Source organism: Trachypithecus francoisi, unplaced genomic scaffold (genome assembly GCF_009764315.1).
Source record: "Trachypithecus francoisi isolate TF-2019V2 unplaced genomic scaffold, Tfra_2.0 Lachesis_group12, whole genome shotgun sequence".
Taxonomy (NCBI): domain Eukaryota; kingdom Metazoa; phylum Chordata; class Mammalia; order Primates; family Cercopithecidae; genus Trachypithecus; species Trachypithecus francoisi.
This window is the reverse complement of record NW_022681457.1, coordinates 62307843-62326109: the sequence shown is the minus strand read 5'-3', so window position 1 is coordinate 62326109 and position 18267 is coordinate 62307843. Positions and strand designations below refer to the sequence as shown.

General features: G+C 46.5%; 1 protein-coding gene across 1 annotated transcript in view; it reads right to left on the bottom strand.

Annotated features, from left to right (window-relative positions):
- The window catches only part of GPATCH1 (G-patch domain containing 1), a 53855-nt gene that overhangs the window by 5820 nt on the left and 29768 nt on the right, over positions 1 to 18267 (bottom strand). The window contains exons 10-17 of the mRNA XM_033225617.1: positions 17704 to 17908; positions 14776 to 15075; positions 12773 to 12951; positions 12063 to 12190; positions 10241 to 10377; positions 9727 to 9893; positions 8188 to 8404; positions 5425 to 5532 (exon numbers count right to left, since the gene is read on the bottom strand). Of these exons, the coding sequence (XP_033081508.1) occupies positions 5425 to 5532; positions 8188 to 8404; positions 9727 to 9893; positions 10241 to 10377; positions 12063 to 12190; positions 12773 to 12951; positions 14776 to 15075; positions 17704 to 17908 (1441 nt within the window). The remainder of the gene's footprint in view (positions 1 to 5424; positions 5533 to 8187; positions 8405 to 9726; positions 9894 to 10240; positions 10378 to 12062; positions 12191 to 12772; positions 12952 to 14775; positions 15076 to 17703; positions 17909 to 18267) is intronic.

Sequence of the window (18267 nt, the reverse complement as noted above, 5' to 3'; positions counted from 1 at the left end):
CTGTATTTAGAAAGCTGCCAGAGACCTCAACAAAGACCTGTGTGATCCAATCAGTATCCTGCCGTGACCCCAGCTGCCAGATGCAGATAAAGTCAGACCAGAAAGCCCACAAGCCTTTTGTAATTCAACATCGTCAGATAAGCTCAGAAACAGACCAGAATTGGAACTCAGCTCTGCTGCCAGCACTAATCTTCAACACATCGCCTAACCTCTCCCAGGCCCAGTTTCCCCAACTATAAAATGGGGACAATAAGAATGGATACAGATTAGACTAGACAGGGCCATGTCCATGATTCCCAAAGCTCAGAATCTGGCACCTAAATGTTAGCTCTTCTTATATCATCCTCTCTCTACAAAAACATATTTTGTAAGAATTTGTCTTATAAGTGGAAACACTGAAAAAACTACCATCAAAACAACATAATGGGCTGGGAGCAGTGGCTCGTGCCTGTAATCCCAACACTTTGGGAAGCCCAGGCAGGAGGATCCTTGATCTCAGGAGTTCAAGGCCAGGCTGGGCAACATAGTGAGACCCTATCTCTACCTAATTAAAAAAAATAATAATGTACATAATCATTAAAAATCATTAAAGAATTTGCATGTGCCTCAATTCTCCATCTCCAAATTCAGACCAAAATGTTTTCATTTTCATAGGTCATTAATTTCCAGGTAACCAAATCAACAAAAAGTCACAAGAGCAGAAGCAGTGAAAGTCATTAAATCAATTTTTTTTCACCTAAAGAAAAGTTTCAGCCAGGAACGGTAGCTCACACCTGTAATCCCAGCACTTTGGGAGACTGAGGTGAGCAGATCACTTGAGGTCAGGAATTCAAAATCAGCCTGGCCAACATGGTGAAACCCCGTCTCTACTAAAAATACAAAAATTAGCTGGGCGTCGTGGCATGCATCTGTAATCCCCACTACTTGGGAGGCTGAGGCAGGAGAATCACTTGAACCCGGTAGGCAGAGGTTGTAGTGATCCGAGATTGTGCCACACTACAGCCTGGGTGACAGAGCAAGACTCCATCTCAAAAAATAAATAAATAAATAAAAAGAAAAAGAAAAGTTTCAAGATGCTTTGTAAGGGTGAATATTTTCTCAACTCAGTTAAACAGATGCCTGTAACTTTGTAGTCCTGTTTCTTTGTGGTTTTTTTGGTGGTTTTTTTTTTTTTTTTTTTGCAGACAGGTTCTCGCTCTGTTACCCACACTGGTGGGCAATGGTGCAATCACAGTTCATTACAGCCTTGACCTGGGTTCATGTGATCCTCCTACCTCAGCTTCCTGAGTAGCTGGGACTACAGGCATGTACCACCTTACCCGGCTAATTTTTTTTTTTTTTTTTTTTTTTTTTTGTGGAAATGAGAGTCTCCCTATGTTGCCCAGGCTGGTATCAAACTTTTGAACTCAAGGGATCCTCCGACCTTAGTCTCCCAAAGTGCTGGGATTACAGGTGTGAGCTACCATGCCCAACCAGATTTTTCCAAATTCGACCTCCCAAAACTTTTTATTTTTCCAAAATTCTTTTAATTTTTTTTTTTTTTTTTTTTTTGAGATGGAGTTTCACTCTTGTTGCCCAGGCTGGAGTGCAATGGTGTGATCTTGGCTCACCCCAACCTCCGTCTCTCAGGTTCAAGCGATTCTCCTGTTTCAGCCTCCTAAGTAGCTGGGATTACAGCCATGTGCCACCATGCCTGGCTAATTTTGTATTTTTAGTACAGATAGGGTTTCTCCATGTTGGTCAGGCTGGTCCCAAACTCCCAACCTCAGGTGATCCACCCACCTTGGCCCCCACAAAGTGCTGGAATTACAGGTGTGAGCCGCCTCACTTAGCCTTTTATTGATTGATTTATTTATCTGACACAGCATCTCACTCTGTTACCCAGGCTGCAGTGCAGCAGTGGGATCATAGCTCACTGCAGCCTCAACCTCCTGGCTCAAGCAATCCTCCCACTTCAGCCTCCTGAGTAGCTGGGACCACAGGCACGCACCACCACACCAGGCTAATTTTTTTCTTTTTTCTTTTTTTAAGAGATGCAATCTCTCTATGTTGCCCAGGCTGGCCTCAAACTCCTGGACTCAAGCAATTTTCCCACCTCAGTCTTCCAAAGTGCTAAGATTACAGGCATGAGCCACCACACTCAGCCCAAAACTTTTTTTAACACTAGTTTTTTTCAAAAATCATTTCCCTAAATAACCCATAGACCAAATTAAGTCACTATTACAAGGGTATCAAAGACATTATGGGAAAGGGACATAAAAGACTTGGCTTTCAAGTGCTGACACCAACTTGAAACTAAAGAGGCCAGGCGCAGTGGCTCACACCTGTAATCCCAGCACTTTGGGAGACCGAGGTGGGCGGATCACGAGGTCAGGAGATCGAGACCATCCTGACTAACACGGTGAAACCCCATCTCTACTAAAAATAAAAAAAAATTAGCCAGGCGTGGTGGCGGGCACCTGTAATTCCAGCTACTTGGGAGGCTGAGGCAGGAGAATAGCGTGAACCCGGGAGGCAGAGCGTGAAACCCCGTCTCTACTAAAAATACAAAAAATTAGCCAGGCACCTGTAATCCCAGTTACTCCATTGGCTGAGGCAGAAGAATCACCTGAACTTGGGAGGCAGAGGTTGCAGTGAGCCAAGATTGCGCCACTGCACTCCAGACTGGGTGACAGAGTGAGACTGTCTCAAAACAAAACAAAATAAAAGTGCTGAACAACTATAGCAAATAAGAAATACATTCACTGCAATTTGTCAAAACTTCGTACTTTTTTTCCTCTGCTTTTTAATCCTGTCTTTGAAAGCAGTTAGCTAACCAAACCAGTATTCATATATGGGCACCACGGGAAACTATAAAGTGAATAATGGAATTTATATGTTATTTATATATCTGGGCCATGTTACAGATGTTTGTTAACCTAGCCCTCAAAGAGATGATAAACAAGTCTAAATGTTTTAACTTGAGATGCCGATTTAAGATGGCATTGAGGCCGGGCGCGGTGGCTCAAGCCTGTAATCCCAGCACTTTGGGAGGCCGAGACGGGCGGATCACGAGGTCAGGAGATCGAGACCATCCTGGCTAATACGGTGAAACCCCGTCTCTACTAAAAAATACAAAAAACTAGCCGGGCGACGAGGCGGGCGCCTGTAGTCCCAGCTACTCGGGAGGCTGAGACAGGAGAATGGCGTGAACCCGGGAGGCGGAGCTTGCAGTGAGCTGAGAGCCGGCCACTGCACTCCAGCCTGGGTGGCAGAGCAAGACTCCGTCTCAAAAAAAAAAAAAAAAAAAAAAAAAAAAAGATGGCATTGAATAGAAGTTGTTGACAGATATTTGGGGAACGGAATGGGGGACAGATTGTATTCACCTATGAGAGGACCATTTTCTTGTATTTGCTACATTAGCTAAAGTAAAAAGGAGGCTTGGTGGCCGGGTGTGGTGGCTCACGCCTATAATCCCAGCACTTTGGGAGGCTGAAGCAGGCGGATCACCTGAGGTCAGGAGTTTGAGACCAGCCTGACCAATATGGAGAAACCCCATCTCTACTAAAAATACAAAATTAGCTGGCCATGGTGGTGCATGCCTATAATCCCAGCTACTCGGGAGGCTGAGGTAGGAGAATCGCTTGAACCCGGGAGGCGGAGGTTGCAGTGAGCTGAGATTGTGCCATTGCACTCGAGCCTAGCCAACAAGAGCAAAACTCTGTCTCAAAAAAAAAATAAATAAATAAATAAAGGAGGCTCGGCTGGGTGCAGTGGTTCACACCTGTAATTCCAGCACAGTGGGAGGTTGAAGTGGGTGGATCACTTGAGCCCAGAAGTCCAAAGCTGCAGTGAGCTATGACAGCACCACTACACTCCAGCCTAGGTGACAGAGTGAGATCCTGTCTGAAAAATAAATAAACAAATAACAATTTTTAAATAAATAAGAGTCTTAAATACTCTTCTCCTTGCAATTCCCCTCCAATTTTGTATACTATTTTTTAAATTTCTTTTTCTCTTTTTTTAATTTTTACTATTATTATTTTTTTTTGAGATGGAGTCTTGCTCTGTCACCCAGGCTGGAGTGCAGTGGCAGGATCTTGGCTCACTGCAAGCCCCACCTCCCAGGTTCATGCCATTCTCCTACCTCAGCCTCCCCAGCAGCTGGGACTACAGGCACATGCCGCCAAGCTCAGTTAATTTTTTTGTATTTTTAGTAGAGACTGGGTTTCACTGTGTTAGCCAGGATGGTCTTGATCTCCTGACCTCGTGATCCACCCGCCTCGGCCTCCCAAAGTGCTGAGATTAGAGGTGTGAGCCATCGCGCCCGGCCTTTTTTTTTTTTTTTTTCAAATAGAGATGGGCCTCTGTGTGTCACCCAGGCTGGTCTCAAACTCCTGGGCTCAAGCAATCTGCCTGCCTCGGCCTCCCAAATTGCTGGGATTACAAGCATGAGCCACCACACCTGGCCTCTTTTTCTTTTCTTTTCTTTCTTTTTTTTTTTTTTTCCTTTGAGACAAAATCTCGCTCTGTCACCCAGGCTGGAGTGCAGTGACGCAATCTCAATCTCGGCCCACTGCAACCTTCGCCTCTAAGGTTCAAGTGATTCTCGTGCCTCAGCCTCCTGAGTAGCTAGGATGACAGGCACACACCACCATGCCCGGCTAATTTTTATATTTTTAGTAGAGATGGGGTTTCACCAAATTCGCCAGGGTGGTCTCAAACTCCTGACCTCAAGCGATCTGCCCACCTCAGCGTCCCAAAGTGTTGGGATAACAGGTGTGAGCCACCCGCCCGGCTAGAGCCACTGTGGCTGGCTGCAGCCTCTTTCTCTCTGTGTTTTTTTGTTTTTTTCTGAGATAGAGTCTCGCTCAGTCACCTGGGCTGGAGTGCAGTGGCACAATCTCAGCTCATTGCAACCTCCGCCTCCCGGGTTCAAGCGATTCTCCTGCCTCAGCCTCCCGAGTAGCTGGGACTATAGGCGTGCGCCACTATGCCCAGCTAATTTTTGTATTTTTAGTAGAGATGGGGTTTCACTATGTTGGCCAGAATGGTCCGATCTCTTGACCTCATGATCCTCCCACCTCAGCCTCCCAAAGTGCTAGGATTACAGGCATGAGCCACCACGCCCAGCCAGCCTCTTTTTCTTTAAGCTCTGTTGGGAAACTTATATTTCTATAACAAAACTTAAGATACTTAGGACCCTCCTGTAAACATGTGGCAGCTAAGGAAATCAAGTTTGGAGGTCTCTGAAGTTGTACAGAAACAACTATCATTTTAGGCACTAGGTGGAGACAATGGGTTTTAAATGTGACTGAAAACGTATCAACCAGAAGCAAGTGCTTCTGGTTTGTTTGATTGGCTGTACAAACAAGTCACACTGTCCCCATCTCAGGGCAGTCACACACTGATAAAAATGGGTGAACCAAAGGGCTCTGCACTCACTGGGGCAGAAGACGGGAGGCAGCCGTGGGCCGAACTCTTCCCTTTCATCTATCTTCATCTTTTGTATCGGGATGGAAGGTGGCGGCTCCTGGGGTGCTGGCACGAGAGCTGAAAAATAGCAGGGTGTTCATGTCATTTGTCTGCCCCATGTTCATGTCTCTGAGTCTTTCATTCATGTCTTTTGCCACAAGATAACGTATGCTTGCCCACACCACTTCACTCCTGCCAGGTGCTAAGGATGCAGCAGTGAACATGCAGACCCCGGCGATGCCCTTGTGAACTCCGAAGCTGGAAGTCAGTCACATGAGGGCGCCTGCGACCAAGGGCACCGATGGCTGAGGTAGAGTGCCGAGTGTACCTGTGGGCACATAGCCTAGCGCCCCTAAGACCTGAAAAGTAGAAATGTGTCCCCAAGAAAGGGCCATCTGAGAAGCAAACAACTTACAAACCATCAGGAGTGTAAGACTATGTCCCATCCCAGAGAACTGCGGGAGACAGTTTCACTCCAAATAAATTATCAAAGAAAAAACCTTGAAGATAAATGATCATATCCACGTTAATAATCTTATTTTATTTTATTTTTTTGAGGCGGAGTCTCATTCTGTCACCCAGGCTGGAGTGCAGTGGCCGGATCTCAGCTCACCGCAAGCTCCGCCTTCCGGGTTTACGCCATTCTCCTGCCTCAGCCTCCCGAGTAGCTGGGACTACAGGCGCCCGCCACCTCTCCCGGCTAGTTTTTTGTATTTTTTTTAGTAGAGACGGGGTTTCACCATGTTAGCCAGGATGGTCTCGATCTCCTGACCTTGTGATCCACCCATCTCGGCCTCCCAAAGTGCTGGGATTACAGGCTTGAGCCACTGCGACTGGCCTATAATCTTATTTTTTAAACAGATTACTGTATGTTCAGATAGAAGAGATATACAAATTTTAAAAGTCTGGAAAACTAGCCAGGCACTGGGATTACGCCTGTAATCCCAGCACCTTGGGAGGCTGAGGTGGGCGGATCACCTGAGGTCAGGAGTTCGAGACTAGCCTGGCCAATATGGTAAAACGCCATCTCTACTAAAAATACAAAAATTAGCTGAGCATGGTGGCGCACACCTGTAATCCCAGCTACTCGGCAGGCTGAGGCAGAAGAATCGCTTGAAACCAGGAGGTAGAGGTTGCAGTGAGCCGAGATTGTGCCACTGCATTCCAGCCTGGGCAACAGAGAGAGACTCCATCTCAAAAAAGAAAAAAAGTCTGGAAAACTATACATCAAAGTGTTTACATTGGTTATTTCTGGCCAGGCACGGTGACTCTTGCCTGTAATCCTAACACTTTGGGAGCCCACTGCAGGTGGATCACTTGAGGCCCAGAGTTTGAGACCAGCCTGGCCAACATGGTGAAACCCCATCTCTACCAAAAATACAAAAATTAGCCAGGCATGGTGGTGCACGCCTATAATCCCAGCTACTTGGGAGGCTGAGGCAGGACAATTGCTTGAACCCAGGAGGTGGAGGTTGCAGTGAATCGAGACCACACCATTGCACTCCAGCCTGGATGACAGTGAGACTCCATCTCAAAAAAAAAAAAAAAAAGCTATCTCTTAAAATAAAATTATTACTTCTTTTTCTTTTTTTTCTTTGAGACAGAGTCTTGCTCTGTCACCCAGGCTGGAGTACAATTGTGCAATTTTGGCTCACTGAAACCTCCACCTCCCAGGTTCAAGTGATTCTCCTGTCTCAGCCTCCTGAGTAGCTGGGATTATAGGTGTGTGCCACCATGCCCTGCTAATTTTTGTATAGACAGGATTTCACCGTGTTGGCCAGGCTGGTCTTGAACTTCTGATCTGAACTGATCCACCCACCTCAGCCTCCCAAAGTGTTCAGATTACAGATGTGAACCACCATGCCTGCCTGAAATTTTTACTATTTTTAAATTCTTCTCAATTAGGATAAGTTGGAAAATCAAACACAGTGATCCAAGAAATATACCAGAGATATAGACCTAATAGAAAACAAAAAAATCTGCTCTATCTCAATTAAAAATATAAAAGACTGGCCAGGCACGGTGGCTCGTGCCTGTAATCCCAGCACTCTGGGAGGCCGAGGCAGGCAGATGACTTAAGTCTAGGAGTTCAACACCAGCCTGGGCAACGTGGCAAAACCCTATCTCCACTAAAAATAAAAAATTAGCCAGGCGTAGTGGCACACACCTGTAGTCCCAGCTACTCAGGAGGCTGAAGTGGGAGGACTGCTTGAGCCCAGGAGGTAGAGGCCTCAGTGAGCCAAAGACTGCACCACTGCACTCCACCCTGGGGACAGAGCAAGACCCTGTTTCAAAAAAAAAAAAAATTATATTTATATAAAAGATTACATATCACTGATTGCTAATCATCTGGGTTTAAGACTGTGTCGCAGAGTCATTGTCTTCTTCTTCTTTTTTTTTTTGAGACGGAGTCTCGCTCTGCCGCCCAGGCTGGAGTGAGTGCAGTGGCGCGATCTCGGCTCACTGCAAGCTCCGCCTCCCGGGTTCACGCCATTCTCCTGCCTCAGCCTCCCGAGTAGCTGGGACTACAGGCGCCCGCCATCACGCCCGGCTAGTTTTTTTTTGTATTTTTTAGTAGAGATGGGGTTTCACCGTGTAGACCAGGATGGTCTTGATCTCCTGACCTCGTGATCCGCCCGTCTCGGCCTCCCAAAGTGCTGGGATTACAGGCGTGAGCCACCGCGCCCGGCCTGTCTTCTTCTTTAGATCCTCGAGTCTGAAATACTGACATACCGTGAGCCATGGATGATGTTTCCCCCAAGTCAGTGTCTTGGGAGCTTTGGAAGTTGGCCTCCCCAGAGCCTGCCTGATCGTCCTCGCTGTCGCCTTGCTCATCCTCGGAGGATGAGGACTTTTCATCTGAGGAGCTGGCAAAGATGGCCCTGAATAAGTCCATGGATGGGCGGCTCCCTTCTCCTTCAGCCTGTGCGTCCACACCTTTGTTGACTGTCTATATTGACAGTGAAATAAAGACTCAGGGATACAGAGGCAAGGGTGAAAGGGAGGAGACATTCTAGAATACACTCCCAGACACACATATTTATGTTCATGCTCATGTACATGGGTATCCATAGCCACACACCACCCAACTAAACAGTGATCACTCACATAGCTTTTTTTTTTGTGGTGTTTCTGAGTCAACAACTGTAGAATGTGCTGATGAGGTCAAAGCAGCTGAAATCTCTCATGGACTGGTCATTAATGAGAAGTGCAAAGGATCCCCAAAAATGCAGTAGAGCACCGTGCCTCTGTTCTATTTCCAAACTCAGATTCAGGCAACTTAGCAAACCCCAAACAAAATAAACTCAAAAGAATTCACACCCAGATACATCATAATACAACCGCTAAAATCCAAAGACCAAGTAAAAATCTTGGAAGCAGCTAGGAGAAAAAAAGGGTCAATTCACTTCATTATGTACAGATGAATAATAATTTGTTTTGGGGTTTTTTTGAGCCAGGGTCTCACTCTGTCACCCAGGCTGGAGAGCAATGGTGAGACCATAGCTCACTGCAGTGTTGACCTCCTGGGCTCAAGTGATCCTCCCACCCCAGCCACTTGAGTAGCTGGGACCACAGGTGCATGCCACCACACCCAACTAGTTTTTTAATTTTTTAGTTTAGTTTTTAATTTTTTGTAAAGATGGGCTCTCACTATGTTGCCCACCAAGAAAGAGCAATCCTAGTTTGAGACCAGCCTGGCCAACATGGTGAAACCCCATCTCTATCAAACATACACAAATTAGCCAGGAATGGTGGTGCACACCTGTAGTCCCATCTACTTGGGAGGCTGAGGCAGGAGAATCAGTTGAACCCGGGAGGGGAGGCAGAGCTTGCAGTGAGCTGAAATCATGCCACTGCACTCCAGCCTGGGTGACAGACCAAGACTCCATTTCAAAAAAAAAAAAAAGAGAGAGAGAAATAGCAATCCTAAATGTGCACTTCAAAATACATAAGGCAAAAATAAGTTTGGAACACAGTCTGGCAGCTTCTTATAAAGTTAAATATACATGTACATATTTTCTAGGATTCCCACTACTAGGTTTGTACTCTAGAGAAATGAAAACTTATATTCACACAAAAACCTGCACATGAATGCTCCCAGCAGCTTTATTTGTTATAGCCAAAAGTTAGAAACAAGCCACATGGCCTTTAAGGGGAAATGGATCAATAGTTGGCTGCCTCTGCTGGTGAGTCACAAGGAGAAATTTTCACCAAAAACAAAAGCAAAGGCCACACTCAGCGTGGCAAAGAGAATCTGGAAGCCCCAAATACCTGATTTGTGGATGATTCTGGTGCACGCTCTTCCTCTTTGTTTACTAAGGGGCTGGACTCTTGTTTAGGTGGCCCGGCTTTTGATCTAGCCAAACTTAAAAATTCACTAACGGAATCTTCTTTCTTTTCCTGTTTAGAGGTATCCCATCTGGATGGTTTTCTTGATTCTGAAAGGTAGGACATAACTCCAGCATTAGCAAGGAAAAGGCAAGTTCTTCACCACTGCTCTTTCATTCGCTCAGAATGTCAGCGTGCCTACTACAGGGCCTGGCACCATGCGGGGGGTGTTGGGGAGGTAGGCGGCAGAGGCAGAGACAGAGCCCCAACCCCAAGGAGTATGAACATCTGGACCATTACAACATGAGCTAAGTTATTAATAAGAGGAATTCCCTCAACAGAGGGAGAATATGCACCATTCATATCGTTAGGACTAAACTACCCTTTAATTCTGTCTTCCTACAGGCGAGGGGTTGAGGCCCTGGCCAATCAGAGACCCCGAGGAGACCCTACTCACTGTCGGGACCTCGGTGCTGTGATACTTTTTCACTTGGTGCTTGGGTGGTGGGCAAGGAAGCTGTCTCTGGGAGTGTCAGAAAGTTGAAGACTGAGTACTTGTCACGCTTCACTCTTGGTAAGCCAACTAAAGTTGAACTGGGAATTGAAAAAGAATCATTTTAATAACAACCACTAGGACAAAATCCACCTCCTGAAAAACTTTCCGTCTCAAGTTTTCCACCTCTTCTGCATGACTAAAAAGTCCCCTAAGGGCCAGGCACGGTGGCTCACGCCTGTAATCCCAGCACTTTGGGAGGCCAGGAGATCAAGACCATCCCGGCTAACATGGTGAAACCCCATCTCTACTAAAAATACAAAAAATTAGCCAGGCACGGTGGCGGGCGCCTGTAGTCCCAGCTACTTGGGAGGTTGAGGCAGGACAATGGCATGAACCCGGGAGGCGGAGGCTGCAGTGAGCGGAGATCACGCCACTGCACTTCAGCCTGGGTGACAGTGCAAGACTCCGTCTCAAAAAACAAACAAACAAACAAACAAAAAAGTCCCCTGGCCGGGCGCGGTGGCTCAAGCCTATAATCCCAGTACTTTGGGAGGCCGAGACGGGCAGATCACGAGGTCAGGAGATCCAGACCATCCTGGCTAACACGGTGAAACCCCGTCTCTACTAAAAAATACAAAAAACTAGCCAGGCAAGGTGGCGGGCGCCTGTAGTCCCAGCTACTTGGGAGGCTGAGGCAGGAGAATGGCGTAAACCCAGGAGGCAGAGCTTGCAGTGAGCTGAGATCCAGCCACTGCACTCCAGCCTGGGCGACAGAGCGAGACTCTGTCTCAAAAAAAAAAAGTCCCCTAAGATGCTTTCACTTCTCAAAGCAGTTCGAGAATCTGGGTGACTGACTTTAGGTCCCATGAGTTTTTCCTTATTATGATAAAGGCAAGAATTTAACTTTGAAAATGGATTTCCATTAAGGAAAAGTTCCACTGATAAAAATATACCTAAAGTTTCTGACAGTCTGAGTCTCGCTTTGTCACCCAGGCTAGAGTGCAATGGCACAATCTTGGCTCACTGCAACCTCCGCCTCCCAGGTTCAAGCATTTCTCCTGCCTCAGCCTCCCAAATAGCTGGGACTACAGGCGCACACCACTACTCCCAGCTAATTTTTTGTATTTTTAATAGAGATGGGGTTTCACCATGTTGGCCAGGCTGGTCTCAAACTCCTGACCTCAAGTGATCTGCCCGCCTCAGTCTTCCAAAGTACAGGGATTATAGATGTAAGCCATTGCACCCAGTCGACTATCTTGAAGTGTTCTGTTTGCTTGATTTTTTAGAGATGGGGTCTTACTATGTTACTCAGGCTGGCCTTGAAATCCTGGGCTCAAGCGATCCTCCTGCCTTGGCCTCCCAAGCTAGGATTACAAGTGTGCACCATCACACCCCACCTCTGGAAGTGTTATTAATCAAATAAGAAAGTGTTTAACTTTTATAATGATAATTTAAAAACATAAGTAACATTGTAAATGTAAACCACATGAGCAGCATTAAGAAGGTGGCAAATGAGAGAGACATAATGCTTTTGTAACTTGACATATCTGAGTTTCATAGCTTCAATAGGGAATAAAGTTTGCTATCCGGATTTCGTTTTAGTAACAAATTATAGAAGTAATTTATCAAAGCAAATCTACAAAATGTGTAGATTTGTAATACCCAGGGATATACAAATAAGTTCACGAAGAAAAAACAAGAATTTATATGAGTATGTAAGGGGAAAATCAGCTTTAATCTCAAGAATACATTTTGTACTGTTGTAAAGGTTTATCCAACTTACTCTGGATAAGGGTCGGGGACATTAAATCTCTTACATAGCAGCTTGTCAGGGTGCCACTCAAACGTGTCTCGGGTGAGCTTCCCAAACATCTTCATCTTCACGGCCGACTGCTTATCCCCAACATCATTCTGGGAAAAGACATGCATTTTGTTTCATCAAGTGGTTGCACCATTGACCTGACTGATCTCCCATTTAAAATTTTCAAGCAATCTTCTAGAAATGTGAAAAAAGTTTGTGCTATAACATTTTTGCCCAGTACATTGGAAACTAGGCATAAAATGGTTTCTTATTCTCCTATACCATGTATATTTTGATCTTCTCACTGAGGGATTAAAAATATTTGGCTCAGCTGGGTATGGTGGCTCATCCTTATAATCCCAGCACTTTGGGAGGCCCAGGTAGGCGGATCACCTGAGGTCAGGAGTTCGAGACCAGCCAAGCCAACATGGCGAAACCCCATCTCTACTAAAAATACAAAAATTAGATGGGTGTGGTGGTGAGCGCCTGTAATCCCACCTACTTGGGAAGCTGAGGCAGGAGAATCACTTGAACCCAGGAGGCGGAGGCTGTAGTGAGCTGAGATCGCACCACTGCACTCCAGCCTGGGCGACAGAGAGAGACTTCGTCTCAAAAAAAAAGAAAAAACAATTTTGGCTAGGCAGTGCTTTAATATTAAAGTTCACCAGGTAAGGGACATGATGACAACAGACCTCTTGGTCTCGAGGGACTTCAATCTGATCTGAATCATCCTCCTCCTTGGCATGAGTGAACCTGGAGGACAAGGTCGAATGGGAAGACGTGTACAGCAGGGCCGCCCGGGCAAACTCATCTCGCTCCCGGCCTCGCTCCCACTCTGTCATGCTGGGGTCCAGACAGCGTTCCAGAGCATCTGCGGGGCAGAGAACAAGAAGCGTCTTCACTTCTCAGAAAAACATGGGGCTTACAAGAGAACATCTGCTGGGCACCACTGTATATTTCCTAAGTCCTTATTCTTATTTTTATGACTATGGGAATGGCGAGGTATTTGGCAGGTAATATTGCTCTTTCCTTCAAAATTGTGCTTTTTTAAAAAAAAATTAGGCCAGGCGCAGTGGTTCATACCTGTAATCCCAGCACTTTGGGAGGCCAAGACGGGTGGGTCACTTAAGGTCAGGAACTCGAGACCAGCCTGACCAACATGGTGAAACCCCATCTCTACTAAAACTACAAAAATTAGCTGGGCATGGTGGTGCACGCCTATAATCCCAGCTGCTCGGGAGGCTGAGGCAGGATAATCACTTGAACCCGGGAGGTGGAGGTTGCAGTGAGCTGAGATTGCAGTGAGCCAAGATCCTGCCACTGCACTCCAGCCTGGGCAACAGAGCAAGACTCCATTCAAAAAAAAAAATATTATTATTATTTTTATTTTAAAAAATATATATATATATTTTTATATATATATAAAATATATATATATATATATATATATATTTTTTTTTTTTTATTTTTTTTTTGTAGAGGCAGGATCTCACTATGTTGCCCAGGCTGGTCTTGAACTCCTAGCCTCCAGCAAGCCTCCTATCTCAGCCTCCCAAAGTACTGGGATTACAGGCATGAGCCACCATCCCCAGCCAAAATGATGCTTTTATTGAATTCTGTCTACCAAACATAACAGAGAAAGCTATGTGGGAGACTAATGCTTGGTTAAATCTTTAGCATTAAGGAACCTGTCACCACTCCCAGACAGTGATAAGTTGACCCCAGCTACATCCTGACGTTTTGGCAGAAAAACACTCTTTCACGAACCTTTTTTTTTTTTTTTTGAGACAGAGTCTTGCTCTGTCGCCCAGGCTGGAGTGCGGTGACACGATCTCTGCTCACTACAAGCTCTGCCTCCCAGGTTCACACCATTCTCCCGCCTCAGCCTCCGGAGTAGCTGGGACTACAGGTGCCCGCCACCACGCCCGGCTAGTTTTTGTTATTTTTAGTAGAGACGGGGTTTCACCGTGTTACCCAGGATGGTCTCGATCTCCTGACCTCATGATCTGCCCGTCTCAGCCTCCCAAAGTGCTGAGATTACAGGCATGAGCCACCGCGCCCAGCCCACCTTTTTTTTTTTTTAAAGCAAATGAACATTAGTGATGTAGGTTCTTAGTACAGAGTTAAGGCACAGTAAATAGACTTTACATTCCACAAAGATCTATTTTAAAAAAATAACCCTGTAATTTACTGATAACCTCTCACGAGGACTACTGCATACAACAGCAACCCCTCTCCTCATTCTTGCCATATTTACTTCAAAGATCACAAAGTGATTGTTTCTTCTCTGTAACGGTTCAATAGCTAACTATTGTTTTAAGTCGAATTTAAGACTATGAGTCAGGAGTGGATGGTCAGGATCTTTGGATAAGGTGGAAGATGATGTTGATATGAAATGTGAAATGCAATGCTTGTAGCAGTCAAGCACTTGCAAACACCAAACGGCCTGTAAGCACCGACCACCGCCAGTTGTATTCTCTACTTAAACAGCTAGCTTTGGCCTGAGATACGGAGGAACATAAGCTAACTGTTCTCGCTTTCTGAGGTCAAGAGCCTTTGCACTATTTGCAGCAGGATAAAGCAAAAACACTGACAGAACGGGATACCTCAACTGTAAATATGAGTCTAGGATGAGAACAGTGAGAACGTGATCCCGCCCTGGCCGAGATGTGGGAGACCCAGGCCCAGCACCCACCTTTCTGACCCTGTTTCATGTGTACTAAGAACTCTTCGTATCGCTTTTGCTTTTCCGGATCTTTGGCGAAAGGCTTGAAGTTGCTGGCTTTTAGGGTGGCCGTCCCACCACCTAATGCCACATGCCAAGAGCAGTGCCCAGCAGCCGCTGCAGGGGAGGGCTGGGCTCTGCTGCTCTGGGCGTTCTGGGCCAGACTCCTGGCCTTGAGCTGAGCTGCTTTCAGGTCAGTTGCCTGCTTCATTTCTTTGATTCTCTCTTTATCTTTTTGGGACAGAAATTCTAACACTGAAGTAGCTGAACCTAAATAAAGACAGTAATTAGAAGTGATGAAAAAGTCATAAAACAACCACATTTTCATTTCTCTGTACATACATTTCAATATCACAAATTTACATAATTGGGGATGAGTATTTTACATTTAGTGTTTCATTTATGTTCATATATCTTTGTGGACTAGACAGTGAAAAATGAGCTTCTTTGTTTTTCTTTTTTTTTTAGACGGAGTCTGGCTCTACTGCCCAGCCTGGAGTGCAGTGGCACCATCTCAGCTCACTGCAACTTCCCAGGTTCAAGCGATTCTCCTGTCTCAGCCCCCCGAGTAGCTGGGACTATGGGCACGTGCCACAATGCCCGGCGAATTTTTTGTATTTTTAGTACAGACAGGGTTTCATCATCTTGGCCAGGCTGGTCTCGAACTCCTGACCTCAGGTGATCCACCCGCCTCGGCCTCCCAAAGTGCTGGGATTACAGGCGTGAGCCACCACACCTGGCCGAATCCTATGTTTTTTTGGAGACATGGTCTCGCTCTGTCACCTGGACTGGAGTACAGTGGTACGATCATGGCTCACTGCAACCTACGCCTCTCGGGCTCAAGTGATCCTCCCACGTCAGCCTCCTGAGTAGCTGGGACCACAGGCACACACCACCATGCCCAGCTACTTTTTATAATTTTTGTAGAGACAGGATTTCACCATGTTTCTCAAGCTGGTCTCAACTCCTGGACTCAAGAGATCATCCCACCTTGGCCTCCCAAAGTTCTGGGACTACAGGAATGAGCCACTGAGCAAGGCCAAGATTCATGTTTTATAGTCAGCAAAAATGGAAGTTAACACATGCACATTTACAGGGCACGTGAGTGGTCCCAGGATGCGAAACCTGACATTCCCGGCTCCAGACCTGCAGTCCACCACCACTAGCCCTGGTTCCAAGCGCAGCTCCCTAGCAAGCCCTCACTAATGGCACAAACACTCATGGGTGCCAACTCCACGCCAGGACCTGGCCCAGGAGCTCAGAGGGCAGTGGAGACAGGAAAGAAGCCAAGGAGCAACACGCCGGCCCTCCATAGAGGAGGGCTATGAAAAAAACAGGGCAACGTGACTGAGGAGGGGCTTGCGTGAGCGGGCTGGTAGAGGGGGCAGGCAGATAACCAGCTTATATGGTGGTCAGGGAAGGCTGGAAGAAGACAACATTCGAGATAAGTCCTAAGCTAAAAAAAGAGAAAAAAGGCCAGATTCACAAAAATATGAGGGAAGAACAGAGAGGGAGAAGCAGCAAACACAAAGGCCCTTAGGCAGTGTCATGGGTGATGGCGTGTTCACAGGAGGAAAGGAGGAGGAAGCTACACTGTGGGAGGGTAAGGGAAGGTGGTGGATGATGCAGCCTGAAAGGCGGGCGGGGGTCACTGCACAGGGCCTCATGGGGAGCCTGGATGTTTCTGTAGGTGGGGGAGGTGCTGGCTGGTATAGTTGGCCTCATCCAACTGCTGGTGAGGGGAACAGACTGCAGAGGGAATGGACAGAAACAAGGAGACCATCAAGGAGGCTGCTGCAACGGTCCAGGTGGAGGGGCGGGGCTCAGACCCAGGAGGTCACGGAAATGCAGATGAGTAGTGGACGGAACCCTGACACATTGTGGGTAGAGCTGAGAGGGCTCACTGAGGGCCGGGGAGGGCCAGGGAGGGCGGGGGAAGATCAGAAAGAGAGGAGCTAAGAATTAGGCCTCCAACATTCCGGTCTGAGCAGTGGATCACAGTGGCACCATTTCCTGAGATGAAAAGACTTAGATGAGGAAGCGCAGTGTGTGATGGGGGGGTGGGGAACCAAGGGTTCTGTTTGCCTATTATAGGAGACACCTACTGGATTCCCCATGGCAGTGAGGCCCGAGCCCCTAACAGTCCAAGTCCACCTCTCATGGTGGGTCTTTTCTGCTGCACCTGCAGGGGATTCTCCATGTCTTTCCAGACTTTCAGACGCATTCATCCCTGTCAGAGTTTCCAGAGAAGAGTTACACAACGCGATCCCCAAGAGGAAGAAAACATACTCTCCCAGGCTGTGCAGAGAAGGGGAAGGCACCTTAACCACATTCCCTGATAATTATCACAAGTCTGAAAACAGCTGAGCTTACAATAAAAGTGATTTGAATGACATCAACCAAACTGAAGGTGGAAAAACAAGCCTTGGCTGGGCGCAGAGGCTCACACCTGTAATCCCAGCACTCTCGGAAACCAGAAGTTCCAGACCAGCCTGGGCAACATAGTGAGACCCTCATCTCCATTAAAAAAAATTTTTTTTTAATGTGCCAGGTGTGGTGGTGGTGCATGCCTATAGTCCCAGCAACACAGGAGTCTGAGGTGGGAGGATCACTTGAACCCAGGAGTTCCAGGTTATAGAGAGTTATCACTGCCTTCAGCCTGGGTGACAAACCCAGACATTATCTCAAAATAAATAAGTTTAATAATAAAACTTAAAAAAAGAAGTAAAAGCTATGCACACTATTACGTATGCCATTTACAATAAATAGTGTTATTTCCACAGTTTGGGAATACAAATTAACATAAAAAACTTCAGTGGGAAAACAACTTTCCATTTTTATTTTGATAACTCAAGTTATGTGAAATGTAATGATTTCAGTCTTTTCCATGGCACATACCTTGAATAGGCGTCTCTCCAAGCAACTCTGCCCGTTTGGAGGCATTCAGTTGGTGCTTACTGTGTGTCCCTGGGTCAGGTGTTGCCTTTCCAGCTGACTCTGATAACACCTGCAATAAGTGTGAGTTCTCGGAGGTGGTGGCCACCATGGGTCTGAAATAATGCACTGGTCGATAGTCTCTTGGCAACTCTGGAGGTGGATAGATCTTAACAAAACAAGACAAAACCCAGAAAATACAGGCTGCAAGATCATGCTTGATTTAATCAGGAAAAACTGCTACCTCTGAGCCTTGTTAACCTCGCCCCTTCCCGGGTTAACACTCAGCAGGCAGGTAGCCCAAGAACAGGTTGGCCAGAGGTCCAGCCAGCATCCCCTCTGGACCAGAGGGTCACAAGAGCCACCGTGTTCCAGTGGTCAGGCATTTCGAATATCCTCTTACCCATTTCTATAGAAAGAAGCTAATGTGCCTGTTTCATAGGATAAGAACAATAAAGATGACAATAGATCATAAATGTCAGGGCTTACAGGCAGGGCTGGCCCACTGTACATCGGAAAATTTAGAAA